Source organism: Suncus etruscus, chromosome 4 (genome assembly GCF_024139225.1).
Source record: "Suncus etruscus isolate mSunEtr1 chromosome 4, mSunEtr1.pri.cur, whole genome shotgun sequence".
NCBI classification, from domain to species: Eukaryota; Metazoa; Chordata; class Mammalia; order Eulipotyphla; family Soricidae; genus Suncus; species Suncus etruscus.
The window spans coordinates 44,665,093-44,679,295 of record NC_064851.1 but is presented as its reverse complement, the minus strand read 5'-3'; the positions used below and the strand labels follow the sequence as shown (position 1 = coordinate 44,679,295).

Sequence of the window (14,203 nt, the reverse complement as noted above, 5' to 3'; positions counted from 1 at the left end):
CTCTTGCATTACCCAGCACAGCAAATAAAAGGAAATATCATGAAGTCAGAAATGATAACTGGTAGCCTTGACTTGCTGCTTTCTCACCATTGTTAATTTTGATGACATACCCAGAGTAGAAGAACTTGAGGACTTTTGATTCTTTTGTGAGGGGTGGGAAGTGAGCCATGCCCTGAGGAGCTCAGAGAGCAACTTCTGGTGATGCTTGGAGATCACTTGATAATGAGAATCAGATCAGGGCTCTCCAGGCACTTCAGCCCATTAAGCCCAGTTCTCTCTCTCTCTCTCTCTCTCTCTCTCTCTCTCTCTCTCTCTCTCTCTCTCTCTCTCTCTCTCTCTCTCTCTCTCTCTCTCTCTCTTTCTCCTCTCTTTCTCTCTCACTTTCTCTCTCTCCTCTCTTTCTTTCCTCTCTCGTTCTCCCACAAACACACACAGATACACACATCAGTGGTGCTGAGTTTTGAATCTTTTTCCATCTTGTTTTCTGTGAGGTTTCAAGCAACTCTAATTTATCACCAGAGTCTTGGTTTCTACAGCAGAGAAAGGAAGTTTCTGTTGCCACCCAAGGCTCTCAGAATTGCTCATTCTCGGTCTCAAAGCATTGTCAGTCCTTTCCTAAAATACAAATAATCATGTGACATGCCCCCACCCCCACCCCAATCTTGCCAGATTTCTACCTGGGGATTCCCCCACGTGGTTTCCTTTCTACTTGGCAGTTGGTGTAACTTTTGCTGCCAGACATGCAGAAAGTCATTGGGGAAGTGAGTAGAGAGAGGAATTTTACACACACACACACACACACACACACACACACACACACACACACACACACACACGGAAAAAAAAGTGAGCAGCTTCTGTTAACAATGGCATCTGGGACATAAGCCTTTAATCAGCGCAACCTTTAAACAATGAGACTTTCCCTCATGACTCAGGGGACTCACACTGTGGCTTTTGTTATTTGTCTCCAATCACACAGCATTGTTTGTGCCGGAAACCTCTGCCAGGTGTGCTCCTGCTACATGCCAGGTGCAGACCTGTTCATCTAGAAAGAGATTAGAAAAGCAGGGGTCCCAGCAGGGTCCCCATCACTTACATGCCAGACTGGCTTGTCCCTGAACTCAGGTACACACCCTCTAATTCTTGATTATGGTCAGCCTTGCCACCCCAATATCGTTTTCTGTCTTGTGATCTGAAGGAGGCTTCTACAGGCTACAAGTGCGCCCATTTCTCATCTGCTCTGCAGGCCAGAGCCACCGGAGATATGGAGAAAGGGAGGAGGCATCTAGCACAAGAGTGGAGTCCTAATCACTTTGCCCCTTGAAGTAGGGCTGTAGAGAAGAGGTACCTCTTGTCTCTGACTGAGATGTTGGGAGTTCCTCTGGTTCCTACTACCCTAAGGATGGAACTGGGGGCATCCAGTACCTAGGAAGCTGAGTTGTCCCTGTGGGTACAGCAGACTTGATCCTAAGAGTGCTGCGCAAATTAATGTCATGGAGGAGAATAGTGACATCTTAATTTAGGGACCCCCTCCACCCTCACCCACCCAACCCCAGCAAGGGCTGATTCTTTACTGCTGAGTGAGACTTATATGTGGATTTTTGACTTCTGGCATCCTGTCTATAAAATGAAAAAGGCAGAACTCCTTTTCATTCAAGTGCCAGGGCTCTGATGAATTATGGCTTCTGAAGAAAGTTTGCTACACCTAGAACTTCCCTAATGCTGGTCCCAGCTGTCAGACTGCCAGCAGTTTTAAGTTATGTTTAAACGTTTAAATCACAGGATGGAAATCTCATCAGCCACAAGACTGTGTAAGCGGCACATGGTGCTTGTGGGCACGGCTTCAGATTCTGGCAGTTTCAGTGCTTTCTTTGGGATGATGATTATGAAAGTACCATATAAACTGTAAAGTGCCATATCAACATGAGTAGTATGTGTGCCCAGATGGGATTGGCAAAAACTCTTACCCATAAGAATCCCATTACCCCCACTTGATTTGTAGAATTTAAAGTGGTCAGAGGAATAAATAAGAGGGGGTGGTTCATTCTGTAGGATGAACCTGAGAAGCAGGTGGCTCATTTGTTGAGATCTCTAAAGAGGATAGCATTTGAGGATAGGCTAGAACTCTGGCTTTTGGCTGGCATGTGCTGAATGACCTATTTATCAGAATGTTTGACGGGAGATCCTTGGTAGAATGATGGCAGTACTGCTCTGAACTCATAGAGGGAATTAGAATCTTGCAGGTTTACAGAGTGGTGGAGACCATCTAGGAAGCAAACAAGGCAAGGAGACCCTTAAGGAAAGAACTGAAATTTGTAGCATTGGTTTCTTCATAGGATCAACTGCAGAGTATTTCAGGAAAGTGGGCTGCCTAGGCCCACACTGTTTTCCAAATCAGATACTCTGGACTAGGCTCCAGACAGGTGGTTTGTAGTACTTCACAGATTTAAGAGATGAGCCGAGGAATTGGAGCTGGGAAAAGAGACTGAAAGACACAGTAACACAGAAGACTCAAATAAATCCTTAAACACTGACTTTAGTAACACTATGGAGAGATATAATAGTTATATTAAATTGACCCTTGTTGATCTAAGTTTTGATAATTTCTTTTACCTTGTGTTATAATGAACATTAAGAAGTAAATTTGTGCCTGCATGGAGGCAGGCTATGATAATTGGGGCCATAGGTGAAAGGAAAGTCACACTGGTGGTGGGGTTAGTATCTGAACATTTAATACCCTGAAACAATTGTATTAAGAATAACTTGGTCAATCATGAATAGTGTTATAATAAAAATTTTTAAAAAGCAAATGGCTGAAGACAGTTCAAAGGAAATAGATGAAGACAAAAAAGCATTACAGAAGACAGGAGAAAAGAGAATTTCAATGGAAGTCAGTGGGAGGGCCCTAACAACCATAGGGAGGCCTCTTAGAACAGTGGTTGGATTTTCAGTCAATTCCTATGTTCTGCACTGGCTTGCCATCACCTTGTCCCTGAGAGTCTGGTTACCAGATGATTTGATGCATTGTCTTCCTATGCTTCCTTACTTGCAGATCAAGTGTTCCCTCCTACATGCAACATTGGAAAAAACTTTCTCTCACTCAATTACCTGGCCGAGTACCTGCAGCCCAAAGCAGCAGAAGGGTGTGTGATGTCCAACCAGCCCCAGGATAAGGAAGTGCACATCATTGAGTTAATCAGTCCCAACTCGAACCCCTACAGGTGAGCTAGTAGTGTTCTTTAGTTTGGCTGAGAGAAGAGCTGTCTTCTGAAATGAGGCATGACCTCACTTATTAAAGATTGCACACTTCATGTGCAATGGGAAGTTAAAAATGTCAGAGTGTATTGCAGGGTTTTATAGTTACAATCTGAATATATTTTTTAACTTTTAAAGTAGATAAACTATAAACCAGTTGTGATAAGAAGCGACTTTATCCCATGTGAAAATTTTTATTAAAAATTTAAATGGAAGAGAAATAGGAGTAACTTAGCAGATGTGCTAAGTCCAAGACTTCATCTGAGTATGTTATTCATTTTATACTTTACTGGTGAAAAATAAAGCTGGAAAGAGTTGCCTTTAAATTCAGAATGAAAGAATTTATTGCTTGGTTTTTATTTACTTATTTTTTATTGTTTGATTTTTAAAAATATCTTGTAAGCAGTAGCACAGCAGTTGGGTGTTTGACCCAGGAGAGAATTCTGTTCGATCCCCAGTGTCCCATATAGTCCCCCAAGCCAGGAGCAATTTCTGAACGCATAGCCAGAAGTAATCCCTGAGCATCACCGGTGTGGCCCAAAAACTAAAAAACTAAAAAAATAAAAAATAAAAAATAAATCTCTGGTACACTGAATTCTTAGTAGTTTGTTTTGTGTTTTCCAGTAGTCATTTCCAGTAATCATTTGATTGACCCTCTGTTTTATGTGTCTTAAAATAGTATTTCTAGAAGTCCAGAAAATTTAGTAAAGATACAATTCTATGGCAAATTGCATAAGCAAGACATTTTTTATTTTGTTTTGTTTTGTTTTGAAACCAAACCCAAACGTGCTTAAGTTTTACTCCTGGCTCATGGATCATTATAAACCAGTTGTGATAAGAAGCGATTTTATCCCATGTGAAAAATTTTATTAAAATTTGGAGGCTGGCTTGGAGGCCTTGGGGGAGTGTATGGAGTGCCAGGTGATCCAACCTAGTTAGATTGTGTACAAGGCAAAAACCATACTTCTTGTATGATTACTCAGCCCCCCAAAAGCCTCTTATAAGCACAAAATTATTTTGTTTCTTTATTTTGAAATTTCCAAAATCCTAGCACTACTATGCCTTCCTGTCCTTGCTGCCTCCCACTTAAGGATTTTAGAGGCTTCTGAGTAGATAGCAAATATGAAAGTCCACAATGAAAGTGTTGAAGGTTAAGAAAGCAATAATATTGCTTCAAAAGTAAATTTGTCTGGGATTCTCAAGTCCATTTCCAAGTCCAAGTCCAAGTGGCTGCATTAAGTAACTTTTTTATTTTTTCAAAAAGAAAAATGTTAGTGGCTAATTATTAGTAGGCTTATTTTTCTATTGTTATGCAAAACCATTTTGTTTTCTGTGCACTAACAATCTGTTTTGCACATGTCATTTGCCTGGAGTTGAATCCAGGTTTTTAATCAACTGGCCAGACACTGGAAACATGAAGACTTGGAAGAAGGAAGATAGTTGCAGCTTTCTGGCAGTTAGGTTCTAATTCGGCTTTTCTTTTCCATTCACAGCGCTTTCCAGGTGGATATAATAATTGATATAAGGCCTTCTCGAAAGGATCCTGAGGTAGTCAAAAACCTTGTCCTAATCTTGAAGTGCAAAAAGTCTGTAAACTGGGTCATCAAATCCTTCGATGTGAAGGGGAGCCTAAAAGTTATTGTAAGTTGGCTGAACATTTCTTTGTTTTGATGCATGAATCGGCTCAGATGTGCTTCTTTGTGTAAAGTCTCTGCTTCTTTGGATTCTCTTTCAACTCTCAGGTTTTTTCAACTTTGTAAAATGGGCTCTGCTCCTTGACTTTTACAATAAAGTGGGCAGTAGGGTATAAGCATGATCCTCTGGGGTCAAGATCAATCTGGATTTAAGTCTGGGTGTTAAACCTTGGCCTTGGGCAAGTCTCTTCATCACTTTGGATCTTAGTGGTCTTATTTGTGAAGTTTCTAAAATGTGTTTGTGTACTTTACAGTCATTGTTAGTATAAAATACAAACCCCATAAAGCTTTGCAAGTTCCGTAAAAACCCAAGACGTCCCTGACCTGACTTTCACTATGGACTAGGGAAGAGACAATATTTGACTGGCCTTGGACACCTAGACCACCTACATTGCTGACTTCAAAAATAAAAAAAATCATTTAATGTTGCTGGAGTCTTCTCTTGCTTCTAATTTCTCAGGGTAAAAGAATAAAACAAGGGCCCAGAGAGATAGCACAGCGGCGTTTGCCTTGCAAGCAGCCGATCCAGGACCAAAGGTGGTTGGTTCGAATCCCGGTGTCTCATATGGTCCCCCGTGCCTGCCAGGAGTTATTTCTGAGCAGACAGCCAGGAGTAACCCCTGAGCACCGCCGGGTGTGACCCAAAAACCAAAAAAAAAAAAAATAAAGAATAAAACAAGATCACAGTAATGAAGAGGTTATTGAGTTGGTACAGGAAAAGGATCCCCCCCTCCCCAGTCATTTCCCAAAGTTTCTGTCTCATGAGAGAAATAGTAAGATGCTTAGTTGGCTGGCCTGGTAGGCAAGTGACAACTTGCTTCCTGACAAGTTCATGATCAAATTTGATAAACTTAGTCTTTTTCTGATACAAGTGGAAAACTAGCTATTTGGTAAAATATTGGCATGAATTACTCTTAAAGTCAGAGAAAAATACTCCTTCATTTCACATAATTCTATCTGAAGCTTGCTCTTGAGTGCTTGACCTTTCTAAAAGTGTGTGACTAGCTCCTCATTTGGTACTTATATTGTATCAGGTGGCAGATGGTGGGAGGTTTTATGAGTTTAATCTTTGGGGAGGGGTACCTTTGTTTTGAGCATTGTCTCTTGATAGCCCCATGTGATACAACAATAAAATAAGCCAACAATCCTCAGAACCACATCATATGCAAGTCCTTAACAGAGGCAGCAGGCAAAGCCACATACATACACATTTTCATTTTAAAATAATCATTTCTGGCTCTGTGAGGTTGTGTGTGTATGAGTATAAGTGTGTGTGTGTGTGTGTGTGTGTGTGTGTGTGTGTGTGTGTGGTGTCTTTTAACTTTGAGAGGATCCAATAAGACATTGGGAGAGATAATAATTTGATTATGAGCCCAAAGTTAGCTATTATGCTCTGATTTCAAAGTGTTTTGCTGGCCTTCCCTGGCATTGCAAGAGGGATGTTGATGACCTTGGTGTCTGCAGTCTTTGCTGCCTGGCACACCAACCAAATGTTTTTAATTTCAGAATAACAAAAACAGGAAAGGGAATCATGCTTTGAAAAGCAAAAACATACGGTACATTTTAATTCCCTGCTGGAGTTCTTGTGTAAATGTTCTTTCGGCCCTGACCCTGCAATGTCTCTTTCCTTGAGGATATGTGCCTGGTCCATGGCAGTCTTGAAGTTTGCTTTGAATGTCCTCACTTCTCTTAGTGTCAGAAAGGCTAGAAATGAGTTTGCTCATCCCAGTGTAAGATTTGTTTATATTCCTCTCCTTGGCTGTACTCCTGTTCCAGGCCAATTTTGGACAATGCATGACAGCATTACTAAACAATTAGGTAATGTTTCATGATGTTCTTTTTTATTCCCCCAATCAGTTTTCATGCTTGGTGATTTCTTAATTCCCCTTCTCTAAAGTTATTCTGGCTTAAGTATCTGCTAAAAAAGGTATAGATTTGTACTTAGAAGGAGGGAGATTAATTAGAGCCTGTTTCTAGTGTTTCTTTTTGAGATATAATGGTAGAGTAGAAAAAAAAAAAACCCAACTGGTCCTAGAAAAATCACATCTCTGTCATTCCCATGTATTGATACTGGTCAATCTTTTTTCATTTCTGAGTATGTTTTCTCCCCTATGAAATGGATAGACCCCACCTTAAAAGTTACGAAGTTTAGGGGGCCAGAGCGATAGCACAGCAGGTAGGGCATTTGCCTTGCATGCAGCTGACCAGGGTTCAATCCCCGGCATCCCATGTGGCCTGCCAAGCCTGCCAAGAGTGATTTCTGAGTGTAGAGCCAGGAAAAAAGAATTATTATGAAAGTTAGCATAGTTCAGTGGTTTTCTTATTCATTTATTCATTCATTTGCCCTGTATTTTCTAGAAATTTCATCTAATGCACTTTGTCTGCACATGATGAATCCTCAAGTCACACATGTGACTTAATTTCCAAGTAGTCTGAGATGCTTCATCTCTAACTAATGAATAGTAGTATCTGACTCTCAAATTTCAGAGGAGAAATAAGTAAGATAGCCTATTATGCCCATTATATAAACGAAGTGCACCTTCCTTTCATAAATAACTCCTTAAAAGTGTCTATAGGAGCTGATGAGAGATACTTAAAGATCATTAAATATAGCTTGTGTGTGTGTGTGGTGTGTGTGTGTGTGGTGTATGTGTGTGTTTGTGTGTGTGTGTGTGTGTGCATGCTCACATATGGCAGGGGTTAGATGTGGGCAAAATACATCCTCCAACTGACAACATAGACCACTGAACTATAGGTAAACATGGCAATACTAGATACATTCATTTTGCCAAGCCCAGCTCTCATTTTTTCTTTAGTAACTTAGTAATCATTCAGAATCACATTTAAAAAAAATCATTATTTAAGCACCATGATTACAAACATGTTTGTAGTTAGGTTTCAGCTATAATAAAAAGAACACCTCTCTTCACTAGTGCTACATTCCCACCACCAAATCCCCCCATATCCCCTTTTCCCCACCCCCTGCCTATATTCCAGACAGGTATACTACGTCTCTCATTCACTACCATTGGCATGCTAGTTGCTGGTGTTGTTATTTCTCTAACTGCACTCACCACTCTTTGTGGTAAGCTTCATATCGTGGCCGGTCCTTCCAGCCCTCAACATCAAAAAAATGGGGAGAAGAAATGAACACACACTTCCTCAAAGAAGAAATACAAATGGCCAAAAGACATACAAAATATGTTTCACATGACTGATTATAAGAGAAATGCAAATAACAACAACAATGAGGTACCATTTCACACCACAGAGACTGGCATACATCACAAAGAACAAGAACAATCAGTGTTGGTGAGATTGTGGGGAGAAAGGAACTCTTATTCACTGCTGGTGGGAATGCTGTCTAGCCCAGCCTTTATGGAAAACAATATGGAGATTCCTCAGAATCACATTTTGAAAGAACTTCAATACATAGAAAAATAGAGGAAACAAAATCCCAATAGAATTTTTACTCCAATAGAGTAATTGACATGACTTTAGGATTTGAAGAGATCAATAACTAACTTACTTTGATTAAAGTCTTTTTTTTTTATTTTTTGGTTTTTCAGCCACAGTCAATGACTCTCAGGGGTTACTTCTGGCTATGCGCTCAAAAATCACTCCTGACTTGGGGGACCATATGGGACACCAGAGGATCGAACCATGTTCTGTCCTAGGCTAGCGCGGGCAAGGCAGAGGCCTTATTGCTAGAGCCACCATTTTGGCCCCACATTAAAGTCTTTTAAAACAGAAAGAGAATAAATGCTATAATCTCTGGTCAACACCTCCCTGCTCCTTCTCTCGTCCCCACATAGTTTTGTTTTTAATTATTTTTGTCTTAGTTTTTTATATAAAAATTGTATTATATTGCCATAATTTACCAAGTTATCCATAATGGATTTGTTTTTAAGAATTAAATATTACAACATCAATTACACTTCCCTCCCTCAATGTCCTCACCAAAGTCCATCTACTACCCTAGCCTGCTTCCCTGGCAGGCACAAATTTACTTCATATTATAACAAATAATAATAAAAACACAGACAGATGGAATTATAAAACTTAGATCGTTAAGAGTCAATTTTTCATCATTGTTTTCTCTCTCAATATTGTTATAAAGTAATTGTCTAAGAATTGTAGGGCTATTGTTGGTTCTAGTTGAGCCTTCTGTGCTTTTAAGCTCACTTGTGTGCAAGATTCCCATCAGATTTGCTGTGATTCTACTGCACTGGCACTACTATGGAATTTTGAGGTGTTGAATAATAAAATTTAGTTGGGCCATTTCTATGCTGGAGGGTTTCAAGTATGGCTGTGGGTTTCTGTGTCTTGAGGTGGAAAGGGGAATCTGCTCCCACCCTTCTAAGAAGGCCCCAGAATTGTCAGCCTGGACTAGTCTATATGGGAAGATTAGGTGTCCAAAATGTTCCTGTGGGGATTACTTATTGGGCTGTTTTTCTGCCAGCAAGATGGTAGGTGTGAGTTGGGGTTTCTGAGTTTTTCAGTGACAGTGTGGAGGATGTGGGAATGGAGTTGTTTCACCCCATTCCAAGAATACTCCAGAGATTCAGCCTGCAGACTGATCCCACCTGGTAAGGTTCATTCTTTTAAAGTTCAGTTGCCTCCACAATAGGTTTAGTGTGTGTGTGTGTGTGTGTGTGTGTGTGTGTGTGTGTGTGTGTGTGTGTGTGTGTTTGTGTGTATGTGTGTGTGAGAGAGAGAGAGAAAAGAGAGCGAGAGAGTCAGAGACAGAGAGAGACAAATAAAGAGAGACAGAGAAAGAGAAACAGAGATGTTGACAGTTGGAATGGAGGGAAGGCACTCAGATTCTACTAGCTCCTCATCTTAATGAATATGGTGGGGTACTTGGAGGCCTCCAGGTAGTAGTTACATTGAAGCCTTTAAAAAGTCTGAGGAGTTCCAGAAATACAGGGTAAGGAATTTTCTCATTTCTGGAATCAACCAGTTATGCCATGTCCCAAGACCTGCTGCTTTTCTAGCCTTTTGCCTCCACCTGAAATATGAATTGTGTTGATAGTTTCTAGAATGAATGTGGAAAGATATCAGCAAATCATTTCATATTAGTACAATAGAACCAGTGGCAGTTACAATGATAACATTCTGAATATATAGTATATTCTCAGCTTCCAACAACATAAAAGACTAGAGCAGAGGAGACTTAGCATATTGTTTAGACCAGTGTTACAAATCCAGCCAATGAAAATGGTATGCAATTTTGAAAGAGTGGAAGTGGAAGAAACTGCCTAAAAAGATTTTGTTGACCAAAGAAAAAGCTCTAAGAACAGACTGCCCTTTCCTTCCTCCTTCCCTTATATTTCCCTCCCTCCCTCCCTCCCTCCCTCCCTCCCTCCCTCCCTCCCTCCCTCCCTCCCTCCCTCCCTCCCTCCCTCCCTCCCTCCCTTCCTTCCTTCCTTCCTTCCTTCCTTCCTTCCTTCCTTCCTTCCTTCCTTCCTTCCTTCCTTCCTTCCTTCCTTCCTTCCTTTCCTTCTTCACTTCTTTCTTCCTCCTTCTCTCTCAGCCCAAGGAACTGAATCTAAGTAACAAAGTAATTGAACACTTGCAACTTAGTTTTTTAATGCAAATGCCTGCAGAATGTGGTTATGTCTACTTCCATCGCATGCATGCTTGTGTCTTAGTTGCCAGTTTTTTCCTCAGGAAAACATTTCGAGAAATAGAAAAATATAGAGCCTGTGAATTGTTGCTGGTGTACAGTGGGAAAGGATTAATATTTAGTCAAATTTGAGAAAAGCAGAAAGGGAAACAAATGGGGAATTCGGGGAAAATGTTTCATGTATGTAGGAGAAAATACCAGGGCATGGAAATTAAAGTGATTTTTATCCAGCATGAAAATGGCATAATCTGCATGCTGGAAAAACTTCGCAGCCTTGTTGGAGCAGTTGGTGAAAATATGATAACTTTCCTTTGGATCCCCTCTCCAGCATACAGCCCCTTCACTGTCTAACAAGCTCACTGCAGTAAGAGCTAGAAATTGACATGGAAATTTGCCATCAATGTCCTGGTTACTCAGTCTTTTTTTTTTTTTGCAAGGTTCCTATTCACTGTACTATCTCTCTCTTCCTCTCTCTCTCTCTTTTTCTCTCTCTCCATATATACACAAATACACCATGGTTTAAGCACCATGGTTACAAACATGTTCATAATTGGGTTTCAGATATAAAATGCACACCCCACTTCACCAGTGCAACTTTCTCACTACCATTTGTCCCCCATTTTCCTCTTCCCTCAGTCTCTGCCTGTCTTCGAGACAGGCACTATATTTCTCCCTCTATCACCCTCTATCATTGTCATGGTAGTAGTTAGTGTAGTTATTTTTCTAACTGCACTTACCACTCTGTGTGATAAGCTTCATATTATGTATTAGTATATAGTATTCCATTGTATAGATTGTACCACAGTTTTTTTAGCCACTCATCTGTTGCTAGGCATATGGGTTATTTCCAGATTCTGGCTATTAAAAATAGTGCTGTTATGAATATAGGAGTTTCAGAAGGCATTACTGTATTGTTTTTGTGTTCCTAGAGTATATCCCTAGGAATGATGTAGCTAGATCATATGGGAGCTCAATGTTCAGGTTTTTGAGGAATATTCATATTGTTTCCCATAAAGGCTAGGGTAGATAGCATTTCTAGCAACAGTGAATGAGAGTTCCTTTCTCTTCACATCCAAACCTGCAGTGGTTGTTCTTGTTTTTGTTTGTTTGTTTGTTTTTGTGATATGTGCCAGTTTCTGTACCATGAAATGATATCTCATTGTTGGATTGATTTTCATCTCCATGATTAGTGACATGCAGTATTTTTTCATGTGTCTGTTTACCCTCTGTATTTCTTCTTTGAGGAAATGTCTGTTTATTTCTTTTCCCTATTTTTATGGGGTTATATGTTTTTTTTCCTTGGTAAGTTCTGTCAGTACCATGTATATCTTAGATATTAGCCCCTTATCTGATGGGTATTGTGCAAATAATTTCTCCCATTCTGTGGATGACTTTTTTTTACCCTATTACTGTTTTCTTCAAAGTGCAGAAGCTTCTCAGCTTCATGTAACCCCATTTGTTTATCTCTGCTTACACTTGTTTAGACAGTGGTGTTTTCTCCTTGAAGAGGCCTTTTAATCTAAATGTGATGGAATTTTTGCCTACATTTTATTCTATATAATGTATAGTTTCAGCTCTGATATCAAGTCTTTAATCTATTTGAATTTGAGCTTTGGGCATGGGGTTAGATAGAGGTTTGTGTTCAATTTTTTTCATGTGGCTGACCAGTTATCCCAGCACCACTTGTTCAAGAGATTTTCCATGCTCAATTTTGGGTTTCTTGCAACTTTGTCAAAGATTAATTGATTGTATGTCTGAAGGTCATTCTCTGAATACTCAAGTCTATTCCATTGATTTGAGGGTCTGTCTTTATTCCACTACCATGCAGTTTTGGTGACTATTGCTTTGTAGTACAATTTGAAGTTGGGGAGTGTGATGTGATGCCTCCCCTCTTCTTTTTCCTCAGGTTTGCTTTAGCTATTCTTGAGCATTTAGTATTCCAGATTAATTTCAGAAGTGTTTGATCTGCTTTTTTGAAGAATGTCATGGATATCATTGGATTGCATTAAATGTGTACAGTGCTTTGGGGAATATTGCCATTTTAATGATGCTAACCCGCACAATCCATGAGCAGGATATATGTCTCCATTTCCTTTTGACCTCTTTTATTTTTTGAAGCAGTGTTTTGTAGTTTTTTTTGTCTAGGTCTTTTACTTCTTTAAGTTGACTCCAAGGTATTTTAACTTCTTTAGTGCTATTGTGAATGGGATTGCTTTTTTTTTAAATGTCTATTTCTTCTCTATCATTATTTGAGTATAAGAAGGCCATTGAATTTAGTGCATTAATTTTGTAGCCTCCCACTTTGCTATATGAATCTATTGTTTCTAGAAGCTTTTTGGTCGTGTCTTTAGGTTTTTCTAAATATAATAACATGTCATCTGCAAACAGTTAGAGCTTGACTTCTTCCTTTTCTATCTGGTTGCCCTTGATATATTTTTCTTGCATAATTGCTATTACAAGCACTTCCCATACTATATTGAATAGGAGTAGCAAGAGGAGTAGCCTAGCCTTATGCTAGATCTTAGGGGAAAGGCTTTCAGTTTTTCTCCATTGAGTATAATATTTGTCATTGGCTTGTGGTAAATGATCTTGACTATATTGAGAAAAGTTTCTTACATTCCTCTCTTGTTGAGAGTTATTATATGAATGGGTGTTGGACCTTCTCAAATGCTTTCTCTGCATCTGTTAATATGATCATATGATTTTTTATTTTTCTTTTGTTTATGTGTGTATTACATTGATTGGCTTGCATATGTTAAAACATCCTTGAAACTATGGAATGAATCTTACTTTGGTGATTTTCATGATGAGGCATGTACAAATCCTATTTGCTAGGATTTTGTTGAGGATCTTGCATCTGTGTTCATCGGGGGTATTGGTCGGTAGTTCTCTTTTGTGATGGCATCTCTGTCTGCTTTTGGTACCAGAATGATGTTAGCTTCATAAAAACTATTTGGGAGTGTTTTTGTTTCTTCAATTTCCTGGAAGAGCCTGAAAAGTATAGCAGTAGGTCCTCTTGGAAGGCTTGAAAGAATTTGTTCGTGAATCCACGAACAAAAAGCCTGGGCTTTTGTTTTAGGGAAGACTTTTAATTACCATTTTAATTTTCTTAAAAGTGATATGTCTAATCAGATATGCTAGATTATCTTGGTTCAACCTTGGGAAGTTATAAAAGTCTAAGAATCTATCCATTTCTACCTGGTTCTTATGTTTTGTGGTAGAGTTTCTCAAAGTAGTCTCTGATTACCCTTTGAATTTCTGTAGTATCTGTAGTAATCTGCCTGTTTTTATTTCTGATTAGGTTTATTAAGTTTCTCTCTTTCTTTGTGAGTTTTTGCTAGTGGCTTATCAATCTTTATTTTTTTTCAAAGAACCAACTCTTGCTTTCATTGATCTTTCATATTGTTTTTTTTTATTTCCCATTCATTGATTTCTGCTCTAAGCTTTATTATTTCCTTTCTTCTTCCTTTTTTTGGTTCATTTTGTTGATCACTTTCCAGTTCTGTAAGCTGTGACATTAAATTATATAGGCCCCTTCTTCCTTCTTGGTGAATGATTGCAAAGCTATAAATTTTCCTCTTATTACCACTTATGCCATGTCCCACAGATTCTGATAATTTGTGTC

At 39.3% G+C, this 14,203-nt stretch overlaps 1 protein-coding gene across 1 annotated transcript in view; it reads left to right on the top strand.

Moving 5' to 3' along the window:
* TGFBR3 (transforming growth factor beta receptor 3) overlaps positions 1-14,203 on the top strand; it is a 173,588-nt gene that overhangs the window by 116,300 nt on the left and 43,085 nt on the right. The window contains exons 5-6 of the mRNA XM_049772193.1: positions 3,053-3,221; positions 4,749-4,896. Of these exons, the coding sequence (XP_049628150.1) occupies positions 3,053-3,221; positions 4,749-4,896 (317 nt within the window). The remainder of the gene's footprint in view (positions 1-3,052; positions 3,222-4,748; positions 4,897-14,203) is intronic.